This window comes from Lampetra fluviatilis, chromosome 33, assembly GCF_964198595.1.
Source record: "Lampetra fluviatilis chromosome 33, kcLamFluv1.1, whole genome shotgun sequence".
Classification (NCBI taxonomy): Eukaryota; Metazoa; Chordata; class Hyperoartia; order Petromyzontiformes; family Petromyzontidae; genus Lampetra; species Lampetra fluviatilis.
Window position 1 is genome coordinate 9,701,387 of NC_136307.1, and position 14,898 is coordinate 9,716,284.

General features: G+C 54.2%; 1 protein-coding gene across 1 annotated transcript in view; it reads left to right on the forward strand.

Moving 5' to 3' along the window:
• The window catches only part of LOC144944049 (prospero homeobox protein 1-like), a 53,513-nt gene extending 45,227 nt beyond the window's left edge, over nt 1–8,286 (forward strand). The window contains 1 exon segment of the mRNA XM_078872080.1: nt 7,249–8,286. Coding sequence (XP_078728206.1) covers nt 7,249–7,434 — 186 coding nt within the window. The 3' untranslated portion in view covers nt 7,435–8,286.
• The last annotated feature ends 6,612 nt before the right edge of the window (nt 8,287–14,898 follow it).

The following is a 14,898-nucleotide window of genomic DNA, read 5'->3' on the forward strand; positions in this document are numbered from 1 at the left end:
ATAACACGTCGTCTGTATTGAACACATGCTCCACAGTGTATAACACGTGTTCTACATTCAACACATTTGTCCCCACGAGCCACCCCCCTCAGAGCTGCTTCCCTCTCCCCACCCCATTCCCACCCACACCAAAGGCGTCTGCACGCGTGATATTACATATGGGCACACACATACATGCGCGCGTGCCCTCCTGTGCCTCGCACGCATTAGGTGCGCACACACGCACACACGTGCGCACGTGGGGAGCGCTAGAGCAACGGGCTAACGCGCTGCGCAAGGAATCTGGCGAACCGAGTTCGACTTTCGCCCGCGGCCAACATAGGTGACGATTATCTGAACCGGTCCTGAGCCTCCCCTAGGTCGACTCGGCCTCAAACGAGTACGCGTAAAAAAAAAACATTGCTAATGGGGAGACAAAGGTGGCCGGGCAAGGTGTTGCCCACCCCCTTCGTGTGCCGTTCCGCCCCTCTTCGTCGGCGCTACTCGCGAACAGCGCTTGTCCCCTCCCCCCAAATAGTCCGTTCACGCTGTACGGGGGTGAGGAGGGAGGGGAGACGGGAGGGGAGGGAGGGGAGAGGGGAGGGGAGGGAGGGGGGAGAGGGGAGGGGAGGGAGGGGAGAGGGGAGGGAGGGGAGAGGGGAGGGTGGGGGGAGGGGAGGGGAGAGGGGAGGGGAGGGTGAGGGGAGGGGAGACGGGAGGGGAGATGGGAGGGGAGATGGGAGGGGAGAGGGGAGGGGAGGGTGAGGGGAGGGGAGAGGGGAGGGAGGGGAGAGGGGAGGGTGAGGGGAGGGGAGAGGGGAGGGTGGGGGGAGGGGAGAGGGGAGGGAGGGGAGATGGGAGGGGAGGGTGGGGGGAGACGGGAGGGGAGAGGGGAGGGGAGGGTGGGGGGAGGGGAGACGGGAGGGTGGGGAGGGTGGGGGGAGGAGAGGGGAGGGAGGGGAGATGGGAGGGAGTCTTTGCCTTTGTGCGCGCGGCGTGATCTCGGCGAGAGTGCCAGCTGTGCCTTCCCTTTTCACCCCGGCGAGCGAGGAGCCGAGCGAGGAGCGAGCGAGCGATTATTGTGGGGCGAAGTCGCTCGTGCCCCTCTGCCGCCTTTTCCAGACAACCCTCCTCCTCCTCCTCGGCTCTTGAGCAAGGGCGGAAAACCTGTTCTGTCGGAAACGCGCACGCGGGCTCGGCAAGGCGGCGGCGGGAGGGGGGGGGTCTCATTTGCGCCGTTTAATTATTCATCCGGGCGAGCTAAAGTTTAGCAGGCAAAGGCCACATTTTATCAAGCAAACATCAGCAGACAACTGTTTGCTTTTCTGCGGTTGGTTAGTTGACGGGGGCCTCTGGAATAAAAAAAAAAGTCCCCCCCCCCCCTTCTTCAAGCAGGTCACTGCAGCCTGTTTGAATATTAGCAAGAGGGCGAACGCAATTTCTTTTGAAGCCCTCTATTTTTTGACCTATTTTTAGAAACGGTGAATAGTTTTAGCTGTTTACACCGCGCTCAGATAGCTGTCCCTTCCCCTGGTTTGTGCCGAGCTAAGGAGGTAATAAATCATCTGGTGGCAGCTTGTCACTTTCCAATACTCTCGCCCACGACTTTGCTTTACGATGTGCTGCGTGAAACCTCTAAATGGGCCATTTCCAAGGTTCTGACATCTGCTTCCCCACTCTAATAGATTTGTGTGTTTGTGAAATGAGGTTATATGCAAATACACCTGTTTTCCCAATGCTGACATTTTCGTCTAGGATTTAATGAAGCGCTGTCCGAACCTATAAGGGGCGATGTCACTTTTGGTAAAAATAATAATAATATGATAATGAACTTTTTTCTCCGTCAACATTTTTTTTCTATGGAGGAAACAAAGTGTCATCATCATTTGTAAAGCGTCAATTTGTGGTTTGGAGCAATTAACGTCGAGGGGCGCGTTTTGAATAAACCCTTTAGAACCTATTCTGAACATTTGACGCAAAATTGCGTAATTTTTTTTTTTTACATTTCGAACCCAAGGACACCTTCAGTTTGCGTGAAAAGTGTGGCCTTAATTAATTTGAATTTGCCCATTTTCAAATAACTCCTATCCATTGAGGCCATGGTAATTTCCCCCACAATTATCGGCTATGGAGGCAAAAATTCCAAGGGCTTCTCCCACCCCCTTAAGGGGCGTGATGATGGAGTGTTATTGTTTGCCATTTTCAGAAGCCGAATAGACTCATAAATACTGAAGGAGTTGTGCGCCCCGAAAAACTTACGATGAACAATGCTACACACAGACTGCAAACTGCGTGTAAACAAGGGCCCGCTTTGTTCTATTGGATGACCAGGGCCAAGGCGGTCTTTTATTGCACGGATAGAGCCTGGAATGTTTTGAATTGCAAAACAATCGCCTGGACTGAGTGGCGAAAGAAAAAAAATGTGCTATTAAAAATTACACGTTTTTCTTTGGCTTGCGCGTGGCTGCCCGTTTGCCCTTCCTGTCCCGTTTCTCCTTGTGGATCTTTCTTAGCTCACAGTAACGGCCTTATATATATCACGCCTCCGGGCTGTGTTCGCTCTGTCGGCACAAGCGGCAGACACCAATCACTGGCGTCGGGACGCATCAAGGTTGCCGTGCGCCGCGTTGCCATCTGCTCCGCTCTGGCAGCTTTTAACCCTTCTCCTTGCGCTGGCCACCACCGCCGCCACCACCACTCCCAACTCCGTGAGCCGCGCAAGGGACAGGGTGGCAGGGGCGGAGCCGTCCGTGGACGGGGAAATGAGCTGCTGCCTCACCCCCCCCCCCCAAATCTCCCCCAGCCACCTCTCCTCCAACCCCAATCACCCCTGCCCCCCCCCCTCACGTCCCCTTTCCACCCAGTTTTTTGCAGCTGCATCGAAGCCCCTTGTGTCTGACCACCACCGTTAATTCCGCCGCTGTGCGATAACCACTTGGGGTTTTTATTTCGATTTAAAGCTTTCGTGACTGCAGGGATTCATCTTCTTGGTTCTTTCGGTAAAGTCACGTAGAAGGGACGGCTGCTTGCGTTGTAGCCGAAACGTCGTGAGAATTATTTTATTTTATTGTTTTATTTTTATTATTTTATTACTTCCCTTCTACGTGACTTTACCGAAAGAACCAATAAGATGAACACTTGGGGTTTTCTCCTTCGGCTGCAACTTTGTCAGAGCCTCCGACGCGACTGTTGCAGTGTCGAGTCGGGAGGTTTTGCGACGATTTGCGACGAGTGGCGGCGGTGGCGGCGGTGGTGATAGCTGTGACGGCGTTTATTTGTGAGCCGTCATTAGCCGTTGGGCACGTGAACAAAAGCAATTCCGCGGCATAACGTGCGGTGCCTACTCGTCTGGAGTGGCATCTGCAGATTAATGAAATGGCAGAAAGGTTAACATATGCCCGTTTGAAACAAAAAGGAAGGGAGGAGGAGGAGGTTGGTGAGTTAATGGTTAAGCTGCATGGCAATGCCTCCTGGCTGGCGTGCGGACAATGCCTGGAGTCAATGCCACTGGTCGAGGGTGACCAGGGCAGTGGGTTTTGGGGCGTATCATTTCTGACCCCTTTCTGCCTCTCTCTGTCTCTCTCTCTCCCCCCTTTTGGTGCCATCTGCCCCGTTTCGCAATGCCCAGAGCACTATTGATCACTCTGTCTAAATCAGATTACTGCGCCGGCGAGCGCATGGCGGGCCAACAGCGAGCGAGGGGGAGTGCGGCGTGCGCTGGAGACGCGCGATGTCGTTCCTAATTCTCGCCAGCGCCCCCAACACCATTTTTTTTTGCCGCTCACTTCAATGCGAGTCGCCTTTAGTTTTGTTTTTTTCCCGTTCCGCACGCACCCCTCCCCCTGTTTTTTTCTCTTCTTCCCTGCCCCCACCCCCACTCCTCTGCTCCCCGTTCTTTATTTGGTACAGCATTTTTGTATTTTTACCCCAGGACAGGGCCTTGATCTCTGCTTGCTTGTTGCATGAATATTACATTGGGCACTTTGAACATGCTTTGACTGCGCTCATTGATGTGAAGGTCAGGAGTGCAAGGGCACTCTATCTGATACACTGCATTAATTATAAGCCCCGTCCATCCTTCCCCCATTCAGACGCGCCAAAGTTATTTAAAAGTTAAGATTCGAGGATGGTAGTAGTAGTGGTAGTCGTAGTAAAAAAGAAATGCACTAACCCTTGAGCTGCCTGACGGCGTCTCCGCCACGTGGGGTGGAGTTGTCCGGTGTGCCTCGGCAAACCTGCGGCAACCCTGCGCGCTACTTGTAGAGATTTGCTCCCCCCCCCCTCCCCCCGTTATAGATGGCGCACCGCGACCCCTTGTTTGCGGCGCTGCCGTCGTCAAAAACCCCGCAAATCAAATTGCAACCGTCTGGGTTTGGCCATCGCGCTGCCCCCCCTCCTCCCTCCCTCCCTCCCCCGAAGTGCCATACCCGTGCATTCCGCGATATTGAGTATCGGCGGGCGGGGCGTTCGTGCGGGCGTGCGGATCGCGTGTTATTGCCACTTTGAACACGTGTTGTCGAACGGCGTTGGCAGAGCGCGGGGAGGAGAGCAAACGCGTGAACAGGGCGGGGGGGGGGGCACGGGGCGTTGCTCAACCGCCTCTGGGCTGGGGGGGGGGCAAAGGGCGCCGTCGGAATTCGCGGAGTCTGTGACGACGTCGAGGAAGAGTCTCGCGACCCCGCAAGAAGGGGGGGAGGAGTCCTGCCCTTGGGGTGTTTGGCCGATTTCCGTTTTCGTTGTGGAAACCTGGCGGGGGGGGGGGGGTGCAGGGATATATATTTTATTGGAAATTACGATGGGGCAGGAATGTGCAGATGGATTCACAAACCCGCTCTCTGTACCGCCATCTCGTGGCCGTTCTGGGTTTCGTTGTTTAAACCAAGCGACCGTGTGCCGCTGCCAAGAGCAACCTTGCCACTGAGGCGTGAGCCGCGTGTTACCCAGTCACGACGTGTCGCTGTGCACGTGGATATGCATTGGCTGATGTTGACAGCATTGCAACTGGGTCAACGCTTTTCTGGAAGCTTTGGTTTTGCTGCGTGGCTTTTCGGTTTGCATGCGTGTACCGCCCTTAATCAATCCAATGCTGGATGAAGATATTCCCATCCCGTTTTGCTCATCGGGGTTGTTTGACCACACTTCACCCCACACTGGTGAACGTGCGTTGGTTAAGGGACGGTGGCTCGTACCCAGCTGCGATTTCATCCGCCACTGACGCCGCACCTCCGATCAGCACGGTTGGCTACGTACGGTGCGGAAGAAGGTCAACATACATACTGACATAGTCGTGACCGGGAATTGAACTCTGGCTCGCTGGGTTCGTAGCGGAGTACCCCTGCGTGTCACCCGCTGCGCCCGGTTTGTAAGTGCGGTACAGCAAGTAAACCCTCGTGGCTGGTAACAGCTGATGGTTGTTGTTGTTCATCATTCGGGCGACGAATATCGTCTGTCGAAGCCCTCGGTGCGTATGTGCGCGCGTCGCCCACACAGACATCGATGCGTTTTGATTCGTGCGTGTTTTCATTGTAACAGATTCACCCTGCAGCCACTGGAGGCCGCTCACATTCGTCACAATCTAAAGTAAAAAAATTATGTTTTTAAGAAAGATCATTGAAACTGGTATCGTAAATAAAAAGTATCGAATCACCAGGGTAAGGGGTTGGTGGCGTGGGTAGGGAGGTGGGTGCATCATGATACCTTGAGTGTTCATGTGAAAGCATTGCTATGAAAGCACGGTAAAGGTGCGGCCTTACAATTGCTTTCTCATTGCTGGCGGAAGGGCCTCCACTCGAGCGAACTCTGGGGAGGGTTACTTGGCCTACTCTTCCACGTTGGCCAGACGTGAGCGAAAAAGCCACACTTCAGCCCACCGCACGCGGCCAGCCATAGTTGTTTTGCCGTGCCGGGATGGACAGAGGTTGCCTGGAGGGATTTGAGAAACTTTGCCCCACATCGTTTCAACAGCCGTGGCCGGAGATGGAATCCAACTGCGGCGACACTATTTGGCCCAGTTTTGTTGTTGTTGTTGTTGTACTGTACTGCGTGTCGAGATGCGGTCACATTCCGCCGCAACGTAAATCGAAGTTGTATTTATTTATTTCGGCGCTTTATGTGGTCGTGAGTCATAATAAGTTACACATTATCAGCCGGCGGAGACGCGTGGAATGCCTCCGATTTAATTCCATTGTTGCTTTTATTTTTGGCACAGTGGCTTGTGAACACGTTATGAACCCAGCGACCCAAGTTCGATTACCGGCCCAAATTAACAACCAACTGGCACCGACTTGGCTTGTAGAAATATGGCCAAACAAACCCCAATGACTGACATGGCACGGGGAGGGCTGTGTCCGTCGAGCAGTAGATTGACCATGACAGCTATACGTTATGTTTATTCCCTCTTTAATTTAAGACCTATCTCGCCCCTTTATTACGTGAGGATTTAGGATTTCCATGTACAGTGCTCTTGCTTATGTATGTTGAACTTCTTTCGCACCGTACCTAGCCAACCATGCTAATGGAAGGTGTGGGGGTAGGACAACAAACACAAACACAAAAAGCAGTTCTAAAGAAATTATTTTTCAATTGAGATTTAAAAGTGCGTTCCAGACGGCCACAGAAGCACATCTAAAAGCGCTTGATGCGGTGACCGTCTTTGTTCGATGGCTATCCAAAAGCCGCTGTGACGATGCCCGGAGTTTGCTTAAATGCGTGAGCAACTCAAAGCGCTTTGCGTCGCATCTCATCTCAACCATCGCAATGCCCTGCTGCGGGGGACTGCCAGCGGCAGCTGTCTCTGTGTGGAACAAGGCATTCACAGTGTCGGCCTTGCAAATTGGCTTTCGTTTGCCAGTCGGGGGTGGGCGTTATTGATATGTATGGACACCTCGCCTGGTATTACAGGAGGTCGTGGGTTCGATCCTGACCCCGATTCCTGTATATTTGGAGTTTACATGTTCTCCCCTTGGTTACGTGAATTGTTTTTTCTCCAGGCCCTCCGGTTTTTCCCTCCACATTTAGAATCAACATGCGTTCAGATTATTTGGCTTGCTATAAATTTCTACTCGATAAGCCACTTCATTGGTCTTTTGTTTGTGGCCAGGTAGCTTCAGAAGAAGAGCTATATAACTCAGTGGACCTTACCTGGTAACGTAAAAATCGTTGATAGTTTTTATACTTTATAATTTCTTAAAAAAATATATATGGACATAATGTTCTTCCCAAGCGAGTAACGTATCGACTGCATCGATCTGCGTGCCGGTGCGTGCCCAGGTGCCGGTGCGCTTCCTGGAGGTGTCCGAGATCACGCTGCGGGAGTTTTTCACGGCCATCACCGCCGGGAAGGACGCCGACCCGTCGTGGAAGAAGGCGATCTACAAGGTGATCTGCAAGATGGACTCGGAGGTCCCTGACGGTTTCCGTCTCTCCGGCTGCTCGCAGGACAGCCTCCTGCAGTGACCTCCGGCGGTGACGCGCCCCCCCCCCCACCAATGCCCCCCCCCCCCAACACCACCGCCTCCCCCCGCAAGGCTGGGGCAGGAGGGGAAACTCTGTGACGGCCGTGAGTGCAAGCTGCCTGGCTGGCCACGTGCTCTCGAGAGAGGGAGAACAAAACAAGCCCCCCCCCCCCCGCCGGCTTTGTTCAGCCTCGTCACAGAAACCCCGAAACGAACCACGAGAAGTTACTCGGTAAAACACAACAGCGTCGGCGGTGACGGTCGTGTTCAAACGACCGCGGCGGCGAAAATACATTTTGTGTTCTTCTTGCAGCAATTAAAACTGCGGGGCGAGTTTAGAACGGAAACAAACGACAACTATTTAGGGTTCTGCATAGGACGCAAGGGGGGTGTGTGCGTCACCCTGCGAAAGATTGGACTCGTGTTTGGAAAAATGGAAGAGAGAGAGAGCCGTCTGTGGGTCGAGCCGGTGGCCCCGGTCGGTCACGACGTTGTCGGTACATTGACGGCACGTTGGCGGTACTTTTGCCGGCAAGTTGGCGGCAACTTGGAGGTACGTTAGCCGGCACGCTGCCAGCACGTTGGCGGCACGTTTGCCGGTACATTTTCCGGCACGCTGCCGCACGTTTGCCGAAATGTTGCCGCCAACGTTGGCGGTGCGCACACGACCCCAACCCCCTCCCACCCCGAGAGGTAAACGTGGCGGCGGCCTATTGCGCGCGGTGCCACCGTTGCCAGGCGGGACTTCCGACAAGCGCGACGCTCCGCGGGAATGCCGTCGGGCGGCGAGAGGCCATCGGTGGCTGTGGCCGTGGCGCGAATGGACTGTTTTTATTTATGTGGAATGACTCAAGTGGGGGGGGGGGGGGGGCTGGTGAGGGGGAGTTGGGGGGAGGGGGTTGGGAGGTTGGGGGGGTAAAAGGCACTGCAAGAGTTTGATTTCTGAAGCTGCAATTGGGGGGATGTGCGAGTTGTTGTTGAAAATATTTTTGTTTCGGGGGGAGAGAGGGAGGGGAAAGTGTCCCCCCCCCGCCCCCCGCCGTCGTGTGAAGATGAGTCTGCGCAAAGAGGCCTTACCGCAAGTGTGCTCCGCGTGCACTCCCAATTTAATTGAATTCGCACGAATTTTTTTTCCTTTTTTCGCGTACGGTGAAAAATATCAACGATGATATTAACATGCGCACAACATGCGTCGCAAATTATTACTTGCGACCCTTTAAGCAAATTGAGGGTGCTGCCTGTTTATTATTTACTGAGCAGAATGATAAAAGGTATGACCAAGCGGTTAGCCGCGTTCAATTTCAGAAGCCGCACAACTTGAGTGTTCCCCACCACGCGCACAAAGGATTATTCTTTGGGTCTTTCGGTAAAGTCACGCAGATAGAACAATAAAATAATTATTGTTCTATCTCCTGCAGTCACGGAAGCTTTAAGTCAAGTGTGAACAGGCTGTTGGGGCTGTCAGCGAGCTCCTTTGAAGGACCGGCACGGCCAGCATCACGCCCGACCACCCGTTTTGTCCTCGGTGACAAAGTTTACACACCGCACCAGGTACCCGTTTGAGGCCGAGTCGACCTCGGGCAAGCCCAGGACCGGTTCAAATAATCGTCGCTCGTGTTGACTCCCTGAGTGATTCCTGCTCGCGGCCAACACGAGGTTCTCGGTGCAGCCCGCTAACCGCTGTGCGTCCACGCGTTCGCACGCTCACGCACACCAGCGTGAGCATGTGAGCGCGTGCGCAGCGCCGTGGACGCGACGAGGATTTAGCGCCGCGCCAACGCGCTTTGTTGCGAGTGCGTCTTCGTCTGAGTCATGAGGCCCCCCCCCCCCCCGTCTGCGCCTGAGTCGGTGGCCTCAACTTGCCCCCTCCCCCGCAACCCCCCCCCCCGTCCCCTCTGCCCCCCACCACCGCGTCACGACCACCGACGCCTCCACGGATCAGGAGGCACTCGCCCGCGTCGTCTCTCTTTTGTTGGCGATGATCCACGTCCCTAAAGTCCGCCCCCCACCCCGCCCGCAACGCAAAACGCGCGCCGCCACTCCCTCCACTCACTTTTGTCTCGGACCCTTCTGTGGGGGGGGGGGGCTGCGAGGAGAAATAATGGCAGGGGGAGGGGGAGTTGGATGGTGGGAGGGGGTTGATGGAGGAGACATAGAACTGCCCCCCACACTGCTGCCCCCTCAATCTTCCCTCTCATCCCTCCTGCATCTCCCTCGTTCCCCTCCCTCCACCCCAATCAGGCCACTGCTGCTGCGTCTGTGCGCGTAACGAGCCCGAAAATTAAATTGGAGGCCCTGTTGGTGAAACACGCGGCCGCGTCCCCGCACCGGGGCGCAAGTCCGCACCGTGGCCCGCCGCAAGCAGCAGCGACAGCCGCTCGCGCCTTGCCACGTTGGTGTTTTGCGGTTGGCGATGGTAAACATTGGCCGTGCGGCTCTCCGATCGACCGGGGTGTACGCCCGCCTGTTGTTCGACACGATGTTCGACGTTTCGACTCCGCGTTCTGAGAGCCGAAGAAGCTGACCAGCCCATGGCGCGGAACGTCGGACTTGGTGCCAAACGCCGCGCGGAGCTATTAGGGGAGCCGGGGCAGCACAACCTCGTTAACCCACGCCGTGGAATTGGCTGTGTTGAATTCTAACAAAGGAATCGCCAAGCAGGGCAGCCGCCCTTCTTGGGGCGTCCTCAGGTTACTCTTCCCGATCGTCGCTGTGGTTGTGCGCTGTGCGGCACCGTAAATGAATTCCGAGCAACGACAAAAAATAAATGTAAGCCAATTTCGAACGGGAGCTAATGTTTCTCCATTAAGTGAAGAAGAAAAAAAATTTCGCCTATTTATCAGAGTGCATTGTGCAGCGCGAGTGTGGCCAGTCGCCTAATTGTTGGTGTTGATGTCAAAATCTAAATCACTTGCGGCCGATTATCTTGCCGCCGTCGCGTCCTGCACACAATGCCCTCCCTGGGGTGGTGGGCTCTGTCCATCCCCTCACCCCCCCAACACCCCCCCCCCCTTTCTCCTCGGCCCCCCCCCAGCCCTTCCCTCCCATCACCACCACCACTCTCCCAATTCTCCAGGCCCCCACCCCATGGGTACGATTTAGCGCGGCGGCGGTGGTGGTGGCAGCCTTGTCTGGCCAGGTGAGGGGTCTGGCCCCTTGCCAGTGGGAGGGGGTGGGGGTGCCCCGGGAGAGAGACGTGAACGCGTGTGGACTTACATTGGATGGGGGTGGGTGGGTGGGTTGGAGGGGGTGCAGTTGGGGGAATTTGGGTGGCGGCGGTGGTGGCGGTGGTGGCAGGGGGGTGGTGGTGGGCGTTGGGGACGCGGGGACAGATGGGCGAGAGACGTGTAGGGACGGCGTTCCTCCCGAGCATATGCGAAGGATCTCTCGCGCCGCGAGAAAAACCGTTGGACGCCGTGGACGCCCCACCGACTCCCAGGGTCCTTGTCGCTGACTCCAACGACAATCCGTCTCCCCCACAAGCGCCGTTATCATCTTTGTCGTCGTCGTCATCAGCGGCGGTGACCATGATCAATCCACTGCTGGATGAAGGCCTCCCCATCAGCCATCTTTTGTGGTCCCGCAGCGTAGCTTGGCAGATTTGTAGACGCCGCACTGGTTTTCAGTTCTCTCACGTTTTGTCCTTGCAATCGAGACGCTATGGATGTTACCGGCTTGGCAGGTGCTGGGTTCTCATCACAAAACAATGAACACGAAGCCAGAAGTCATGAGCATCTCTCTTACGCATCTTCCCATCCCCTCCATCGTCCTCGCATAGAGATCCGTAGACCTACACAGCGACCCACGCACGTACATAAAGACCCATGCACCTACATAGACTTACAGAGAGACCCATACACTTGCGTAGACTTACAGAGAGATCCATACACTTACGTAGACTTACAGAGAGATCCATACACTTATGTAGACTTACAGAGAGATCCTTAGACTTAAGAGCTTCTTCTAAGCCCGAGGTCCCAATGCTGCATGGAGTCAGCTGGTCAGAATGTCTCCCTCCTTGAGCTTCTATTCTGCACCTCTTCTCCAGTCACACACCGACTTGCCCTCGCATCCTCGTTTCCTTGCGTCCTCCCATCTCACCCCCCGGGTCTCTGACTCGTTCTGCTGCCCCGTCCCAGTGGTACCTCTTGCTCCGTCTCGTTTGCAACACTCCTTTGTCCCTTCTGAAACGCGCAATTTTGATCCGTGTCACATCTAAATACAAGCGAGTCTCAAGACGCCGTACAGAATAGTGTCGAAAGGGTTTGACAAGCTCTCGTTGCGTTTGTGTGTGCGTGTGGTGACTTGTGGGGAGCGGTGGTGCAGTGGTTAGCGCACCGCTCAACGAAACGGGTGATCCGAGTTCGATTCCCGCTCACAGCCATACGTCGGTGATGTATATCTGAACCGGTCCTGGGCCTCCCCGGAGGTCAACTCGGCCCTAAAAGAAGAGGTACCTTGCACGGAGTGTGCGCGTGTAAACATCAGCATTGGGGAGACAACGACAGGGCGTGGTGCTGGCCATCCAATCCCCACGTCGGCAATAATCGGTGCTCGCTCGCAGAACTTGCCCTAACAGCCCGTTGGAGGCTATATGGGGGATCAATGTCTCTGTTATGTGGCCGTGGGTCGTACTCTACACACATTCACTATGAGGTGGCTTAAGATCGCCAATTTCCGTTTTTAGAAGCCCCTAATTAGGCTCTCGGAAGACAGAGGTTGCCTTTCGACTGCACTGCAAATCTATCAACCGCTGACGGTCTCCGCTCCCATTATCTCTTCATCAACGGAAAAGTGTTTCGCAAAATTACTTTCAATGACTCAATTTTTTTTTATTCCGAAAATATTTTTTAACACCACCAACCCACGAGGCCGACATTCCATGTTTACGCCATACTCGTAAGCGGGGTGGGGGGGCATTCGTGTCGGTATGCGGTATACAAAACGACGGCGACGATAATAAAACGGTGAACGGAAAATATCCCGCGCACTATATAAATAAATTAAAATATAACATTTTCGAGCAATTACATGACCATCTTTGTGATGGAGCGATGAAATTGACCCGTGTGCTGTTACTAACTACGTGGATGGTTAACATCACGGGGATTGTGAGATGGAGATGGCTTTGGGGAAAGAGAAGATCCTTCATCCAGCAGCGGATAGGTCACGACTGCTAATGATGACGATGAAATCCTATTTTTATTTCTCATGACGGCATTAACCCTGTGACACGTTACTCACGTGTGCTACCTAAACATTGTTACGATAATTTATTACGTCCCAAAAAAAATCCACATCTCAACCCCTTCTCCCCCTCCCTCACAAAAAACAATTGGGAGACATGTGGACACATCATGCGGTGTTGGCCTGGAGTGCGCGTGCGTCTCTGCGCGTGCGTGCGTGCGCGCGCGCGCGCGAGGTTGTCTGTGTGTCTGCGCGCGCGGGCGTGGGCTGATGGTGCTTGTCAGATTTATTGCTCGTTAAGATGCAGTCTGCCTCTGCGGCAGCTGGGATTGTCGGCTGAGGCTCGAAACCAGCAGCAATACAAGGTCAGGGAAAAGGAAGGACCCCCTTTGGTGAACACGTGGCCCATTTAACGGGACGCCAAAAGCCTTTTCGTTGCTTGTTTCTGACGATAAGCTTAAATAAAAGTTGACGTAGTTGATTGCTTTGGATTTGTTTTACAATACACTGGTCATTCGGTGGGGGGGGGGGGGGGGTTGGTGGGGGGGGTTTGGCATTTGTTTATCGGTCGCAAACACCGCTGTTGTTTTCGTGTGCAATTTAAATCGTAGCAAAGTGTGGCAACAACAAAAAAAAGCCCTCATCTTTGCGTACTTTAATTCTTTTGGGTTTTTTTGGTTTCTCCTTGTTGCTATGGTCGCAAATGTAAAAATAGAAAAAAAAATCCTCTTTGGTATTTATTAATAATATATTGTAGTTACGGTCGCGCAGATTTGCGTCCGTGGTGTAAACCGGCCTCACGCAAAAAAGGGTGACTCGTGTGATGTTTTTTTTCCGTACAGCCCCCCCCCCCCTCTCTCTCTCGTCTGCTCCTGATATTTTGACCTAAGTGGTTTTGGTGCCTTCTTCATAGAAATTATTTTAATGGAAATGCTCTAAAGGCATATTACCGTGAACGCCCGGGTGTGGTTAGCTATGCATCACAACAGTATTTTACACGGTTTGGGGGTAGTTGGGTGGGTGGGCTGTGTGGGTCCGGCCAGACGATATTTCTCTTGCCAATCTTTTACGAACCATTTTTACTTCGCGCGAAGGGAAACTCACGGGGCGGGAAATGTTTTGTAGAGCGACTGATAATATTTTGGGGGGGGGGGGGGGGTGGTGGGCTGGTGCGTGATAATGAACGTTTTGTACGCGCACGGATTATTACTATTCTCTTTGTACATCCCTAAAGTAGTGGGGGGGGGACACTTTGTATTGTTGCGATATGGGGGAGAGGGGGGGGTTACAACACCCAGCGGCGTGTATCTCGAAGAGTCGCTAAAGAAATTAACTTGAAGGTAAAAGCACCCCCCCATACACAGACACACACAGACAACGGCTGTCGTTGGAGTTGTTTCCTCGATCCGGTTTCTTTTACTGCAGAGAAAAAAAAACACGATGCTATCGTATTTTTGTTGTTGTTTGTTGTTATTGTAGCTCGAGTGTGTCGTCATTCCGCGCCGGGACGGAAGGAGTTAGTACAAAATATATTCCCAAGTCAACCGGTAACAACGCGAATACAGGCACAGCACTAAAGCCACAGCATCGCCGATCGCCGTTACGTCGCGGCAAAGCGTGGGCGGGCTCTCCCACGCCTTCCAAGACGTCCGGCCATCATGGAAGAGTAGGCCAACTACCCCTCTGGGGTAGTCGAGCGGCGCTGGGGAATCCCTCTCGTTAGCCGAGGCCCCTTCTGCCAGTAGCGACGTGAGCAAGCGAAACGCAGGGCTGTGCCGTGACCTTGTCTTCTAAGGTGCAAGTCTGAAAACGGAACCGTGCCGACGCGACGGAAGAAAACAGAACGACAGCTCTGTGGCTTGTTTTTCTTTCCTGTGAGGCCACTGCGATGTTCACGTTTCTTGTTTTCGTGCTCCTCCCGAGCGACGCGTTTTCGCTTTGCCCTCGCAGTATTGTGCCAATGTGATTGTCGCGCGTGCTGGCACCCGGGGTTGTTAGCGCGCGGGTCAATTCTTTTCGTCTCTACCACCGCCGCGCGCTCTGTTGGAGTTGAAAAATCGCGGGGGGGGGGGGGGCGTGGGGGTTTCGACGCGAGCCCACGCAGCAATATGCAAGGCGGTCGGAGCGAGCGAGCGAGTGAGCGAGCGAGCGTGAGGACGAGACGAGTTCGTCCACACCCCCCCCCCTCTCTCCCTACTGCCGTGTTTTCTGGGTTCGCTACTGTGCAGTGCTCTCGCTGTTGGGTTAATTGGCACGGGTTTTTATTTTATTTTTTACC